Genomic DNA, 14,418 nt, shown 5'->3' with positions numbered 1-14,418 from the left:
CTAAGGACAGTTTCATAACATAAAGAGTTGACCTTCTACGGGGATTCTTTCCACACCCAAAGGATCAGGACAGGATGAAGGTAGAATGTGTCTTCTCACTTGATTTAGTTCAAACTTGCTTTTCCTGCCACCAAAATAAGATATACAGTTCCTTTATTTTCTACCGTGTTTCTCCAAAAACAAGACACCGTCTTATATTTATTTTTCCTCAAAAAACAAAAAACAAAAAACTATGGCTTATTTTCAGGGGGTGTCTAATTTTTTTTCCCCTCCTTCTCCTGCTGTGGCCGGCATTGCTTTTGCGCCTATCACTATGTCTTATTTTTGGGGTATGGTTTATATTCCTTGAATGCTTAAAAATCCTGCTATGGCTTATTTTATGACTACATGTTTAAATAGGGGACACGGTATATCTTTTAAGAGAAAAGCAACTGGAGAGGGGCATTTGATCTGAAGCCAATCAGAAATCTTTTCCCAATGAATTCACTGTAAGAATAATGGTTTCTGAGGTAAGCTTTTCTCTTTATCAGTGCAATCAGCACAACAGTGATAATAACATATTGTCTATCCTACAACAATCTTGGTTGCCAGGGCTGCTGATGTCTCCTCTCTTGCCCAAAGTTTAGAAAAGTTTTAGAGCTGACTAAAGGCTTTTATAAGGAGAAAGAAAAAGAAGCAAATGGCTAAGAATGGATAAGAGAACCAGGCTTTTGGTAAGAACTCATTGCTCAGTTGCTGAAGGAATCCAGATACAGTATAAATTTGTATCCAATGGTTGTATTCACACAAGGATTTCCATCTGATCTATGGAACTTTCTCTCACCTTCCTCTTCCTCTGTGCCCCTCCAAAATCATCACTGGAAGGTGGGTTGACACACAGAAAAGATTTTAGGCTTTGGCGGGGACTGGGAAAGGAGAGGAAATTGAGCTAATGGGACCACTTTGTTGGATACAAGTCAGTCTCAATGTTAGGCCATAGCTCCCTTGTAGCAGAGCACTTCTTTTGAATGCCAGAGGTCCCCAGTTCAATTCATGGCATCTCCAGGTAGGAAAAGACTCTAGATTTAAACACACAAGAGTCATTGCCACACAAAGAGCACAATACTGAACTAAATGGACCAGCACTCCAACTGGATAAGGGAGCTTCCTAGCAAACGCAAATAAGCGCTGCTTTTGAGAGGGAAATAAATTTTTCAAGCACTCAAAATGCATAGTAACACAGGAAGCTGCCTTATACTCAGGGCTGGCCCACCCATGAGGTGAGCTGAGATGCAGGAAGCCTAAGCGGTAGTGCTGCTAGTGGTGAAATGGCGGCAATATCTCACAGATATCTCATGAGATCTCATGATGGAGCACATTGTGAGATTTCAGCAGCAGTTTTGGGGCCACAGTTTCACTACCCACATAAGGGAGGTATTGGTGGGGATGGCACTGGGGTGGCAGGGCAGGGCGACACCTTCCCACTTAGCCTCAGGTAGCAAAACCAGTCCACAGAGGGTCCACAGCCTGTCAACTTTCTCCTCCTTAGCTCAGTGTCGCCCTTTTAGAACTCAGCAGACTTAGTTGCCTTTGCCTGTCATTGGCTCTTCCTCTGCCTACTGCTGGTCTTCCTGTCTTCCACCAAACACCTTTGCCCCTTCTCCTCTGCAAGGCAACACCACTGCAGCAAAACTAACCCTTGCTCTTTCACACGTGACTATCCTGAAAAAGCAAACATGCGGTTCATTTCATCAATAGGACTTCAATGATTATAAGCACCTGCCAGAGGCCTGATTTTAAAAAAATACACTGAACCAACCATACTGACAAAAGCTGGTTTTCTCATGTGAAGGAGCAGGAAAAAGGATAAGGAAATGTTGAAACTACGGAAGTGAGTGGAGGCTGGAAAGAAGGTGTCTGACAATAGTGGTTTGTTTGAGAATGTGTGAGAGAAAGGATTTTATATTTACGCTGATTGATTCTGGAAGCTGTTATATTTTCTTTCAACAAAAAAAGTACAGTAGCTCTAAGGATACAGAGGCAGCCCAACCTGAAATACAAGGGAATTACACAGCATATACAACGATGGAAAAATGGAGACGAAACATATCTGAACTAACCTGTCAGAGCGCCAATTTTCCAGTGCCAAACAAAACAGTTCATTTCTGAACCATATAAATAAAATAAGATTATTTACTTGTCAAATCATAGTTAAACCTTTGTTCTTCCAAGAATCACATTGGAATGAAGGTACTTTGCACAAAGCTGTATTTACAGGTAAAAGGAAGAGTATAGATCACTTGTTTCTTTTCTTTTTTGGTGAGGAGAAATGAATGAAGAAATTATTCCTACCTACTTATTACATAGGAAGATATTTAATTTCTCATTGCCTGAATCAGAAGGCACAGGGATCAGAAGATATGGAACTGGATGTGAATTATTGAATATACAAAAAGTAAATAACGATGGACTATTGTTTTAACATATGACCACATTGGAGAGGCTCTTGTGTGAACAAAGGCAAAAGGGTTTATTCAACCCCTTTCTTTTACAAAGTCTTAAAAATTGAATTTTATTCCTTAAATCGTGTCATTCTTTGGAACTGAATTTTTAGAAGGCGCTGTTTTTCAGCATACAACTGTCATTTGCCAATATATTGTAAAAGGCTGAAAAGTCACATGGATGGATTGATAGGAAATGATATTTTCAAAATACCAAGCTACTGTACATTCTGAGGAACTTGAAGTGATTATTAATCTGTGTCTGGATTAACACATACACTGCATAGGTATTTGGGGGGTAAGTTGGTGCTGCTGTGTATATTCCTGATGTTTGTCTCCTTTAATACTATAATGAAGTGGGAGAAGAGTTAGTCTTAATGATCTTTCAAAGATTCCCACTTCTCAACCCTGTGAATGCATAGTTTGGTCAGATGTTCACACAAGCATGACCCAGTGTGAAATTATGGTTCTCAGCTCAGCTGCTGCCTTTCTGAATAGGTCTGCAAGACAGAAAGATTGTACAGTATCCTTTTGTCCTCCCCTTGGCCAGGTGGGAGCAGGGCAAGCTATGCCTGAGCTTTTTTGGAGTGAAGCTGAAAGGAAGGGGAGGCTGAGGGCATCTTCTGGTTTGGGAAACCTTTAGAGTTAGCCTGAATCTTCCTTACCTATGCTCACTTTGCCAACGCAATCTGCCAATGGAAGCCCACCAGTGGCTCATTAAAATCCCTAGTTTAGCTGCTTGGCTGGGACTTCAGAAACAAGCAGCTTGTGAAGCCCAAGCCCACACAGCTAACAGGTAGTGTTCAGCTTGGTCAGGGTTGTGTGTATAAGCCTGTGCCCATTGCTCCATCCCAGCTTCTGCCAACCTAGCAGTTTGAAAGCACGCCAGGTCAAGTAGATAAATAGATACTGTTGCAGCGGGAAAATAAACAGCGTTTCTGTGTGCTCTGGAATCCGTCATGGTATTCAGTTGCGCCAGAAGCAGTTTAGTCATGCTGGCCACATGACCTGGAAAGCTGTCTGTGGACAAACGCCAGCTCCCTCAGCCTGAAGCAAAATGAGCTCCGCACACCATAGTCACCTTTGACTGGACTTAACTGCCTAGGAGTCCTTTACCTTTTTGTAAGTCTGTGCCACACTCACTAAGGCCTAAAATGTTTCATATTGCCTGCGTGTCTTGAAAAGGCTAGGATTGGGAGGCCCAGTATGTAACAGAAAAGATGAATCGTATGATGGGATCACTGGGATCACCATGGGGAAAATTGGATTATATGGTAAGTTTGGGGGTGAGAAGAGTCTGAGCCTGTAGCCTATCCAATGATTCCCTCCCCTCATTTTCAGTGGCTTTCAGGTGTCCTATCTGAATAAATTCCACAAGTCCTTTCCTTAATTCATGTTGTTGACTTGATGGGTTTGCAAATCACCTTTCTTCATGAAGCTCAATATAATCAATTGCTATTAATCATAAGAACTGGATCATCTTGGGTCATCACTTCTGAACTCAGTGGTGGACTTTGGTCTTTAAAATTTCAGGCCAAAATTTGACACACACACACACACACACAAACCACCTCTCACCTTCCATTCTGCTCAATTCAGTACAATATAATTGTGAAACCCTGCAGCGCCCTCTAGTATCAGCATCTAGTGCAGTGGAACCACCTACACTGTCAAAAATCTGCCTCTAAATTAGGATGAAAAATCATGGACAATGGGAAATGGGTTCAGAAGATATAATAATAATAATAATAATAATAATAATAATAATAATAATAATAATAATAATTTATTTGTATCCCGCCCATCTGGCTGGGTTTCCCCAGCCACTCTGGGCGGCTTCCAACAAAGATTTAAAATACATTAAAATATGGAACTGGATGTGGATTAATGAATATACAATACGTAAATAACTATGGAATATTGTTTTAACATATGACCACAGTGGAGAGGCTCTTGTGTGAACAAAGAGGAAAGGATTTATTAATTTTCAACATGGAGGAATCATCGTTGACATTTATTGAAATTAATAATTGGAGAACCCCTTTTGAACTCTGTGTGTGGAAGGGAAAATGAATGAATTTGAGATCTGGGTCTGAAGAATGGGAAAATATCACTTGGCAGAAGGAGGAAGAGCTGGATGTCACACTGGAGTAAATACTTTGAATTTTCTTTTAAAATGTAATTAACAGAGAAACGGATGTCATTTTTTTTTTACATCTCTTTCTTTCTTTTTTCCTTCCTTCTTTCACTCTTTTATTTTGAACTTCCTTTCTTCTCTTTCTTCTCCCACTCCCACCCCCCATTTCCCCTTTATTATTTTTAGTTGATGTTCTCTACTCTAAGTCACTATTGGAATTATACACACATGAAGGTGATGGATGGTTGGTGAAGGCAGGGTAGATTTTTACTGTTCAGTCTACCAATGCTTGCAATCCCATTGAAATAATCAATATTTCAAATATTGTATTAACAGTGTGAAATCCCATTAATTTCTCTCTCTCTTTTTCAGTTGATTAACGAGAGGTGGTGTTGTTGTTTTGCACCATTGAGAGAGTTAGAAATAAAACTTCTGATATACTGAAAGATGCTTATCTGAGAAGAAACAAAGAACCAGAGAGAACACCACAAATACACCTACATATTGTCTTCGTAGCAGAGGCAGTTATTCAACTGTAAATCCAGCTCCAGACAGGGAGGCGGTTCTGGTAGGGCTGTTGGGTATTTATATGTGTATGTGCAGATCAATATCACAGGTCCTAATCTAAACATTCCTGTTGTTGCAAAGTAACCCACAGGTTGAAATTCGCTGTCAGCACGAATGAAAAGGCATGGGGGGGGGGAGAGAAAAACACTTCCGCTGCTCCAATGGTTTTGCTGACCAAACTGCAGCTTCTGGTGTCAGTCTTTCTTGTAGAAGGTCTTGGAAGCAACAACTCCCCAAGCAAAACCCCCAAGTTGGGATGAGAGAGACGTTCCATTCAGTTTGTATGTAATGGCAAGCGGACTTGTTTCACACTTTCCAAAGCAAAATGTGAAAAACAGCCATCTTTTGAAATTCACCCTTCTCTGAAATTTTCAGCTCGGTTCTCCAGCCAAGTAACGTGTATAAAAATCCATATTTTAGAGTAAAGTACACATATAAATTCACATATTTGTGAAAGTAACAGTAAAAAATGCATTATAGCTGGAGCAACTGCATGCAAAACATGGGCTTTTGGGGAGAAATTCACACTAAAATGCTGGTGAGATCAGCCCTGAGTGCTCACTGGAAGGACAGATCCTGAAGCTGAGGCTCCAATACTTTGTCCACCTCATAAGAAGAGAAGACTCCCTGGAAAAGCCCCTGATGTTGGGAAAGATTGAGGGCACTAGGAGAAGGGGACGACAGAGGATGAGATGGTTGGACAGTGTTCTCGAAGCTACAAACATGAGTTTGACCAAACTGCGGGAGGCAGTGGAAGACAGGAGTGCCTGGCGTGCTATGGTCCATGGGGTCACGAAGAGTCGGACACGACTAAACGACTAAACAACAACAATTTATTTCTTTATTTGCAAACGTATGTGAAATAAGGGAAACTGATCTTAAGAGTGGGAAAATGAAGATGAGGGCGCTAATGCCCCCTGCCAAATCCCTCTGCCTGCTGGATGAAGTGACCTTCCCTGCACACCACTCATCCTGCACGTATTGGTACATATGCACACCTTCTGCAAAATAACCATGCCAAGTACTAAGGGGATATTGAAAAAAATTGCTCTTGCTTTTTAAATGCATTTATTTTTGAGTTAAAATAAGTAACTTCAATGGAGCTCCAGTGCAAATCAGAAAAGGGAAGTGTCAGGGCCGGCTCTAATCCCAGGCTGGGTGGCGCAATGCGCCAGGGCGCCTGGCCACCAGAGACGCCGAAGGGGCGCCGAACAGCTGGTGTACGGCTGAGTGTGGCAGCCAGGAGCTCCATGCAAGGTGGCAAAAGCTTCCTCTCCTCCTCTTCTTGCAGAACCAGTAAGACTACTGCCTAGAGTGGCAGCAGGCGCGTGGTGCCACTCTAGGCAGGAGTCTCGCTGGTTCTGCAAGAAGAGGAGGAGAGCTCCATGTGAGGCGGCAAAAGCTTCCTCTCTTTCTCTTCTTGCAGAACCAGCGAGACTCCTGCCTAGAGTGGCACCACGCGCCTGCTGCCACTCTAGGCAGTAGTCTCGCTGGTTCTGCAAGAAGAGGAGGAGAGGAAGCTTTTGCCGTCTTGCATGGCCGCGCATAGTTAGGTAGCCCCAACAGCGCCCTCTGCCCCAGGCTAAATTTTGGGAAAGGGAGGGGGCGCTGGAGGGACCTTTGCACCACAGTGCTGGATGTACTTAAGACGGCCCTGGGTATTAGGTGCAGATTGCCCAATGTAGCAGCAGCAACACTGACATAATTTTGATGCCATTTATTCTGACACCATCAACCATGGTATCCTCCTGGACCAGCTCCAGGCAGTGGAGGGCCTTGGGGTCCCAAAATTTGAGGGCTCTTCCATTCTATATCATAGTTGCAGCGACTCTTGAGGCACACCCAGTGTGACCAAACTGGTCATGCACATCTAAGTCCGCCTCTGTTCCAGGCAATGGTAATTGGGGGAACTGTATTACAGTGGTCCTGATCCTATCTTCAGGACCAAGTCCCGAGAATAGCTTTGGGACACTGTTTGGGGGGCCATCTTGTGGCTACATTATGGAGTGCTTATTTCCAACACTGTTTAATATCTACATGAATCCATTCGGAGAGGTCATTAGGAGTTTCAGAGTGAAGTGCCATCAGAATGCTGATGACACTCAGCTCTACTTTGCCGTAACATCTGAATCCGGAGAGGCTGTACAGGACCTGGGCCACTGCCTGGAAGTAGTGGTGAAATGGATGAATAAAATCAAGCTGAGCTTCAAACCTGGCAAGGTGGATGCACTGTGGGTAAGTAGTCCCCGTGTCCAAGAAATTGGTCAATTGCCTATCCTGGATGGGGTACCAGGCAGAGTTCAAGGTGTTCCTATTAGCGTACAAAGCCCTTAACAACTTGGGACCAGTTTACCTACCAGATCGCCTAACCCCCAGAGTCAGCCCACCCAGATAGGAGAAATGAAACAGACAGCACCACCTACTGGCACCTCACTTGCCCCACCACTGGCAGAGAAGCAAAGCCAGGCAATTTCATAATTGTAATGCTGGACTTGTCAGCCTCTTAGAGCTCTTCCGAGCAGTTAGATCTAACCTCTCTCCCATGCATATAAGGAAGTCTGTGTGGCCTTCATGATGAAGAAATGTTTACACGTGGAAATGAAATATTGCAGAGGACTGCAGTGTCATGCACCAATGTCAACAGTTTCCTTTTAGTGCACAATACAAGAAACATCTGGCAACCAGCCAGTTAGCAAACAGTTCATGGAACAGTTTACTGTCTCAAACATAAGTCATAGCAAAGATAGCAGATGATATTTTCAAACCAAATCAATAAAAACGAGTTTAGTTAACATTCTCAGTTAACTTTATTGCAATGTATCACATGGGTTTCTAGAGAAGAGTGATATCATTTCATTGCTGCTGAAGTAAATATAGCTCCATATCTGCTGGACCCACTGCCAGCCAACATGTACTTCTGACCATGGACTCAAACACACGATAACATATAAATGTTCTGGACATGCCACTTGTATTTTTCAAAACTGGAGAAGGTTTTGAGAAGAAAAGTCCTGTTGGATCTGGCTGAGGGTCCAAGTCGAAGTTCAGCATCCAGAAGGGGCACATCAGATGGGCCAGAGCTATGGGGCTGCCCTCCTGCCACTGCTGCCACTGGAGCTTACCTGAAGTAAACATTATTATGTTCTGATGCCAAGATCGTACAAAATACTAGACACTTTTAAAAAGAAGGGCAATGCAACCAGCACTCTCCAAAACTACCGAACCATTAGGTCTCATTTACAATTGTGAGACAGCCAAGAAATGTGACTTCTGCCCTTAAAAGTATCAAGTGTTTTCCTTAACACTGCGATCTCAGTAGAATGAATATACCACTTCAAGGAGATTCTCCAAGGAAAAATGGGGGAGATAGTGTTGGGGCAATACTCAGAGCATCAGAAGTGTGGTTTAATCGGAACATAAGAATAGCACTGGTGGATTGTGCCCACGTCTCATCTGTCCCAGCATCCTGTTCTCACAGCTGACAACCAGATGCCTATGGGATGCCTGCAAGTAGGACCTGAGGGAAGAAAGACTGGACCCGCCTGCTGTTTTCCCAGTAACTTGTATTCAGAAGAAAATTGCCTCAAATAATGGAAATTCAAGATGCTCAAGCCACACATTCATAGCTTGTTTTCTCCTATCACCGAATCTTGTTTTCTCTGTGCTTGTTTTCCACTTCTGTGGTTTCCAAACAATCTATACAGTGGTACCTCAGTTTATGAACACAATTGGTTCTGGAAGTCTGTTCATAAACTGAAGCGTTCATAAACTGAAGCAAACTTTCCCATTGAAAGTAATGGAAAGTGGATTAATCCGTTCCAGATGGGTCTGCGGAGTACTCAACCTGAAGCGTACTTAACCCGAAGCATGGGTGTAATTGGTTCCAGAAGTCTGTTCATAAACTGAAGCATTCATAAACTGAAGCGAACTATTCCATTGAAAGTAATGGAAAGTGAATTAATCCGTTCCAGATGGGTCCGCGGCTTTCGTAAACCGAAAATTCATAAACCAAGGTGTTCATAAACCGAGGTTCCACTGTATATATATATAAATGTAAACTGGGCATGTGGGTTAGTCTCCACTTTTCTCCGAAGCTGCTTGACCAATTGCGTTCAAATTTGGAGACAACGTCACATGTGGATATGCATTTTGCGTAGGCAGATGACACACCTATGGCAGGTAAAGCAGGTAAAACCCACTGTTCCTGAGCACAAAACTCAGACAGCTGGGGATGCTGGGAGCACAGGAGAAGTTGCAAAACAGAGCCCTCTAGTGACGGCTACACTGATACTGCACCTAGGAAAGCTTCCCTCTCCACAGCATCTTGGCTCGGCTTTGCAGACTGGGTTGAGGGGGCAGGATAGGTCATGGGTTGGGACAGGGTGCGGCCAGTCACAGGGATGAGCCAGGGGGGAAGGGGGCAGAATAGGTCATGGGTCAGGACAGAGTGGGGAAAATCAAGGGGTGACCTGGGGGTGAGGGAAGGAGGGGTCAGAATAGGTCATAGGTCGGGACAGAGTTGGGGGAGACACAGGGATGACCCCGGGGGAGGAGGGAACAGAATAGGTCATGGGTCGGGACAGGGTGGGGGGAGTCACAGGGATGAGCCGGGGAATGGGGGGAGGAGGGGGCAGAATAGCTCATGGGTTGGAACGGGGTGGGTGCAGTCACAGGGATGAGCCACAGCAACGTGTGGCTGGGCCAGCTAGTTAAAGATAATAAGTGTGTTTGACGTATATAACGTGTTTGTATTACTTTCCAGGACAACAATACTTCTTTTATTTTATAGCTTACATGCTGAACGAGCAAGGCTCCTTTGTTTTTCTTTGTACTAAAACAATTCCCTATGATCAAAAGAATCCCAGCATTTCTAAAAACCGTTTTGTTTGTACCTCATTTCTTGTGACCTGTGACAGCAATGTCACAATCACACCAGAAGCAGTATTTCTTAAGGAGCTGGTTGCCAAATGTTTATTGCATACACGTGGAATGTGCATTGAAAGGGAAACCATTAAAATTGGTACATTGCAGTCCTCTGTAAACACATTTGCACGTGTAAATATTTCTTAAAAATTAGGAGATTTCATCATCAAGGCTGCAGAAACTTCCATAAATACATGGAAGAGATGCCAGACCTCAGCCTAACAAGTGGAATCTGAGAAGCATCTACTGCTCGCAAAAGCACTAAGAGGCAGACAGAACTAAACCCACCAGCAGCAGCATGAAGCCAGGCAGCTTTCTCCTCCTCACTCTGATGGTCTTCTTTTTGTACTCAGGTGAGTCATAGTTCATATTGCAAAAGTTCTCTTTCTCGGAGAGGTGTAGGGACCAAACAATCCATGGACTATTCATGTATTCAAATGAGTGTAGGAAGGCTTCACCTGTGTTGACTAAATCCAGTTAACGTTGGTGTACGCTGGCTTAAAGCTAATGGAAGGAGGGGACATTGTTGTCAAACATAGGGACACTAGGGGCAGGGACACACATCACCCAACACACACACACACACACAAGCCTTTCCCACATTCTTTTGAACACTGAAACATTTCTGTTCTCAAGATTCCTCCTATATGAAATTATACATGCCAGGAAGAAGCAGAATGAACGTCTTGCTATGTGAGATTTACTCTATCAAATAAAGATACTCTACACCAGGGCTCTACATTGCAGAATACGCCCACCACCTTTCACACAATAGGAGCCTTTTTGAAAGCTGAGGCTCAAAACACTAATGCCCCCTAAAGCTACCACCACCACGCACCCTCCTTTCTTCATGGTCTCCCCGTGGCTCTTGTGATATAAGAAGTGGACCTAGCCATGATTCTAAACACACAAAGCACCACAGCTGGGCATGCAAGGGAAATCAACAGAACTGGGTCCCAGTTAGTTATGCACTAAATCAGTATATACAGTTATTTATATTTAGTATAGTTAACTGACTTAACCATTTCCCATTGATTTGATTGTCTTCTTATGCATGCTCAGTGACATTTAAAAGAAAGTGCCCTATTGCCAATGCACTTTTAGGATAACATAGGATGTAAAAGATACAATGCATCTCACTTTTCAGTTCCTAGAAATAAATGTTATCAAATGGACTATTATTCAACAGATGGATTTGCGAAATAGTTTTTACATTTTCTGTGTTTTGCATCTAGATGTTGTTGTTAAAGCATCATGGGAAGCGGTAAGTGGGACGTCATTTATTCTTATGATAGAACATGGAAGTACTATGGAGTTAAGATAAGTGAATTTTTATTTCTTGTGGAATTTTTAAATATTCTCTCTCTCTCTCTCTCTCTCTGTGTGTGTGTGCGCGCGCGTATGTATGTATGTATGTATGTATGTATGTATGTCAATATTTAAAATAGAATTTCAAACACAGGCAACAAAAACACATCTACACAAATATAACATACAAGAGCTGGGTTTTTCCCATGATTTCAATTCTCTAGTCCCATCCCTTTTTTTAAAAAAAAGTTGTTGGTATTATTATTAGTTCCATTTGCTACCCACAATTTCAAAGAAAGTCTCGATTTGTGTTCTGTAGTAGCCTAGTGGGGTTATTCTGTTATTACTAGACAGCCCGCCCAACCCTGCAGGCATATTATTTAGCCACTGTCTTATGAATCCAGGCACTCACTCTGTTTTTTCCGTAAATAATTATTTTATTTTATTTTTCAAAAACTGCTGTTAAATGTGTCCTGGAGCTGCCCACTCGCAATCTGGCAGGATCAATCTGTAGGGACTAACATGTCTGCAATTTGTGTCTTGTGTGAAAAACTTTGTACCTGTTCTAACCCTGCAATATTTTTAACTTTAAAGGTGTCTTGCATGGAATCCCTGCCACCGACAATCTATAATTTGACAGGTTTAAGTGCCCGCAATGGGGCCTTACCATGTCACCAGATCACATTGCGCAAGTGGTAACTTGGGATGTATAGAGAACAACTTTATCACGCAATTCACTGCTTGCCAGGACAATAAATCAGCATTTCCTGTGCTTGAATGTACACCATAATATAACACTGGGTGAATTGTCTTTTGCATTCCTCATCTTTGCCTCATTATTAGGCATGTCATAATCAGAAAGGCCTTGCAGTCCAAAAGTTAAGTGGGGAGGACCTTTAAAAGTGTTGTGTCCTTCGTCTTCAGAAATATTGCAAAAGATATCCAAACCCAATATGCACCATGGAACTCAACAACCACTGCGGTTCTGATGGCAAGACCTATGGCAACAAGTGTCAATTCTGCAATGCATATATGTGAGTATATATGTGAGATCATAGAGTTGGAAGGGACCCAGAGAGTGATATAGTCCAAGCTCCTGCAGTGCAGGAATCTGCCCCCCCCCCCAAGATATCTTTATTGGAAGTTTAAAAGTACATGATTATATTTGCACTAAGCATGGTGAGATGTAAATAGAAGAAAGGAAAAGAAAAAGAGAATCAACACACTTGTAGAACGAAAAGTCAAGGGGGGGACCCCTTTCCTGGGCAGTGCAGGAATCATTGTGCACAATGTGGGGTGCTAACCCATGACCCTGAGTTTTGTGTTGCTTATGAGGCCCAAATGAAGATGGTGAGCAGAGCTAATCTGTGGGTAGCCCTGAATTTTTAGATTGAGAGTGTTGGGAGGGCTATTCACAAGCACCACCCTCCTGACACTCTTGTTGCTAAGAGCGATCCAGGGGGTGGGGCAGGGGAAATATGCCCAAATGGGTTCTATCACCATCCCACCAGTCCAGACACAAAGCAAAAGGTAGTAGGGTTGGCCCAGAAGAAAAATAACAAAAAAGCCCCATCAGGGAATTAGGGGATAGTAAGAACATTATTATGAAGGCCTACACTGGGTGTTGCCTTAATGTGGATCTTGGAATTGCTCTAGGTAGAAGTTTGAATATTTACCCCCTAGAGAAGTTTGACACAGACGTACAATGAGGGCTGGAGAAGGGGGATCTTCCACAAAGTGGTAGACTGAAAAGGACATTGGTCCCTCTTGCTCAATATTGGCTAGGCTGACAGGAAGCAGTTTTCCAGGGTCTCAGACAGGATTCTTCCTCAGCCCTTTCCCCAAGACACAGAGCAAAGATGGTCTTAGCTTTCCCATCTATACAGTACTTCTCTTTAAGGAGTTATAATGAAAGTTGTATCTTATGAATTCTCACCTTTATTTCCTTCTTTTTTCTCATCAGTGAAAGTAAAAGAACGCTGAAACTGAAATACTATGGAAAATGCAAAAAAAATTAAGATGCACAAGATTAAGAAACATCTGCCAAGGAAGTCCCATTTTGATTCAAGCTTCACTCATTGCATCACCACAAAAAAATTGTTCTTCTCTTTGCTTATGCTCTGTGAGCCAGTGAATATCTCGCAACATCTTTAATTGATTTATCAATAAATAAGCTCAGCAACATTATCAAACTCTCCATACATTTATTTGTGTATTATCTATTATTAAATGTTATATATGATTTGGGCAAGATATCGGTATTGAATTTTGTTACTAATAACACACAATCAGGGAACTGAGTCAAACAATCAGCGGAATCTTCTCTCTTTGGACTATGACATTACTGACTTCTGGCAATTGATTTCTGCAGATTGAAAAAAAACCCAAAAAACCACCTATAGACTGCCAGGTAATTCGTTAGACACTGAGGCTAGAACCCATCCCCCTGCCATGATACATTTCATTTCATTTCTATTGATTTTTAATAGAAGAAAATAAAAAACAGAGAAATAAGAGAAAAGGACACAGAAAATTCAGTTGCCATCCTATAAATTGATATGTGCCATTCAAGTGGCTACCCAGCTACATCATTGCGCCAGCGCAAGAATTAATGTTAAAGCAATGGGATTTCTCTCCTGCTTGCTTTCCCCACCTGGGTGTCCCACTGTGTGTTCCTTCAACCGTTCCTCATAAGGCTTAGTTCCCAAACTCTTGATCATCTTGGTTATCCTCCTCTGCACACATTCAAGTTCGTCAAAATCTTTTTAAAATTGTGGTGCCCAGAATCGGACACAGTTTTCCAGGTGTGGTCTCTCCAAGGCAGAAAAGAGTAGTACTATTACTATCTGTACTGGCTTAAGGTCAGTGTTTTCAAACTGGCCACAGGACTACTCCAACCTCTAGCTCAGAACCAGTTGCTGGTCCAAGTCAACACCCAAAAAGCTTCCTCAATTGGGCTGTCCCCATCTCATCTTCAACACTTGAGCTTCAACATAGGTGATC

At 42.6% G+C, this 14,418-nt stretch overlaps 1 protein-coding gene across 1 annotated transcript; it reads left to right on the top strand.

Annotated features, from left to right (window-relative positions):
* The first annotated feature begins 10,337 nt into the window (after positions 1-10,337).
* LOC118080481 (ovomucoid-like) lies at positions 10,338-13,607 on the top strand. The gene is made up of 4 exons (XM_035105784.3): positions 10,338-10,460; positions 11,343-11,371; positions 12,340-12,449; positions 13,379-13,607. The coding sequence occupies exons 1-4, from the start codon at positions 10,406-10,408 to the stop codon at positions 13,431-13,433; spliced, it is 249 nt and encodes an 82-aa protein (XP_034961675.1). The 5' UTR covers positions 10,338-10,405; the 3' UTR covers positions 13,434-13,607.
* The last annotated feature ends 811 nt before the right edge of the window (positions 13,608-14,418 follow it).

This window comes from Zootoca vivipara, chromosome 2 (assembly GCF_965207765.1).
Source record: "Zootoca vivipara chromosome 2, rZooViv2.hap1.1, whole genome shotgun sequence".
In the NCBI taxonomy this organism is placed as follows: domain Eukaryota; kingdom Metazoa; phylum Chordata; class Lepidosauria; order Squamata; family Lacertidae; genus Zootoca; species Zootoca vivipara.
This window is presented reverse-complemented; position numbering and strand designations above follow the sequence as displayed.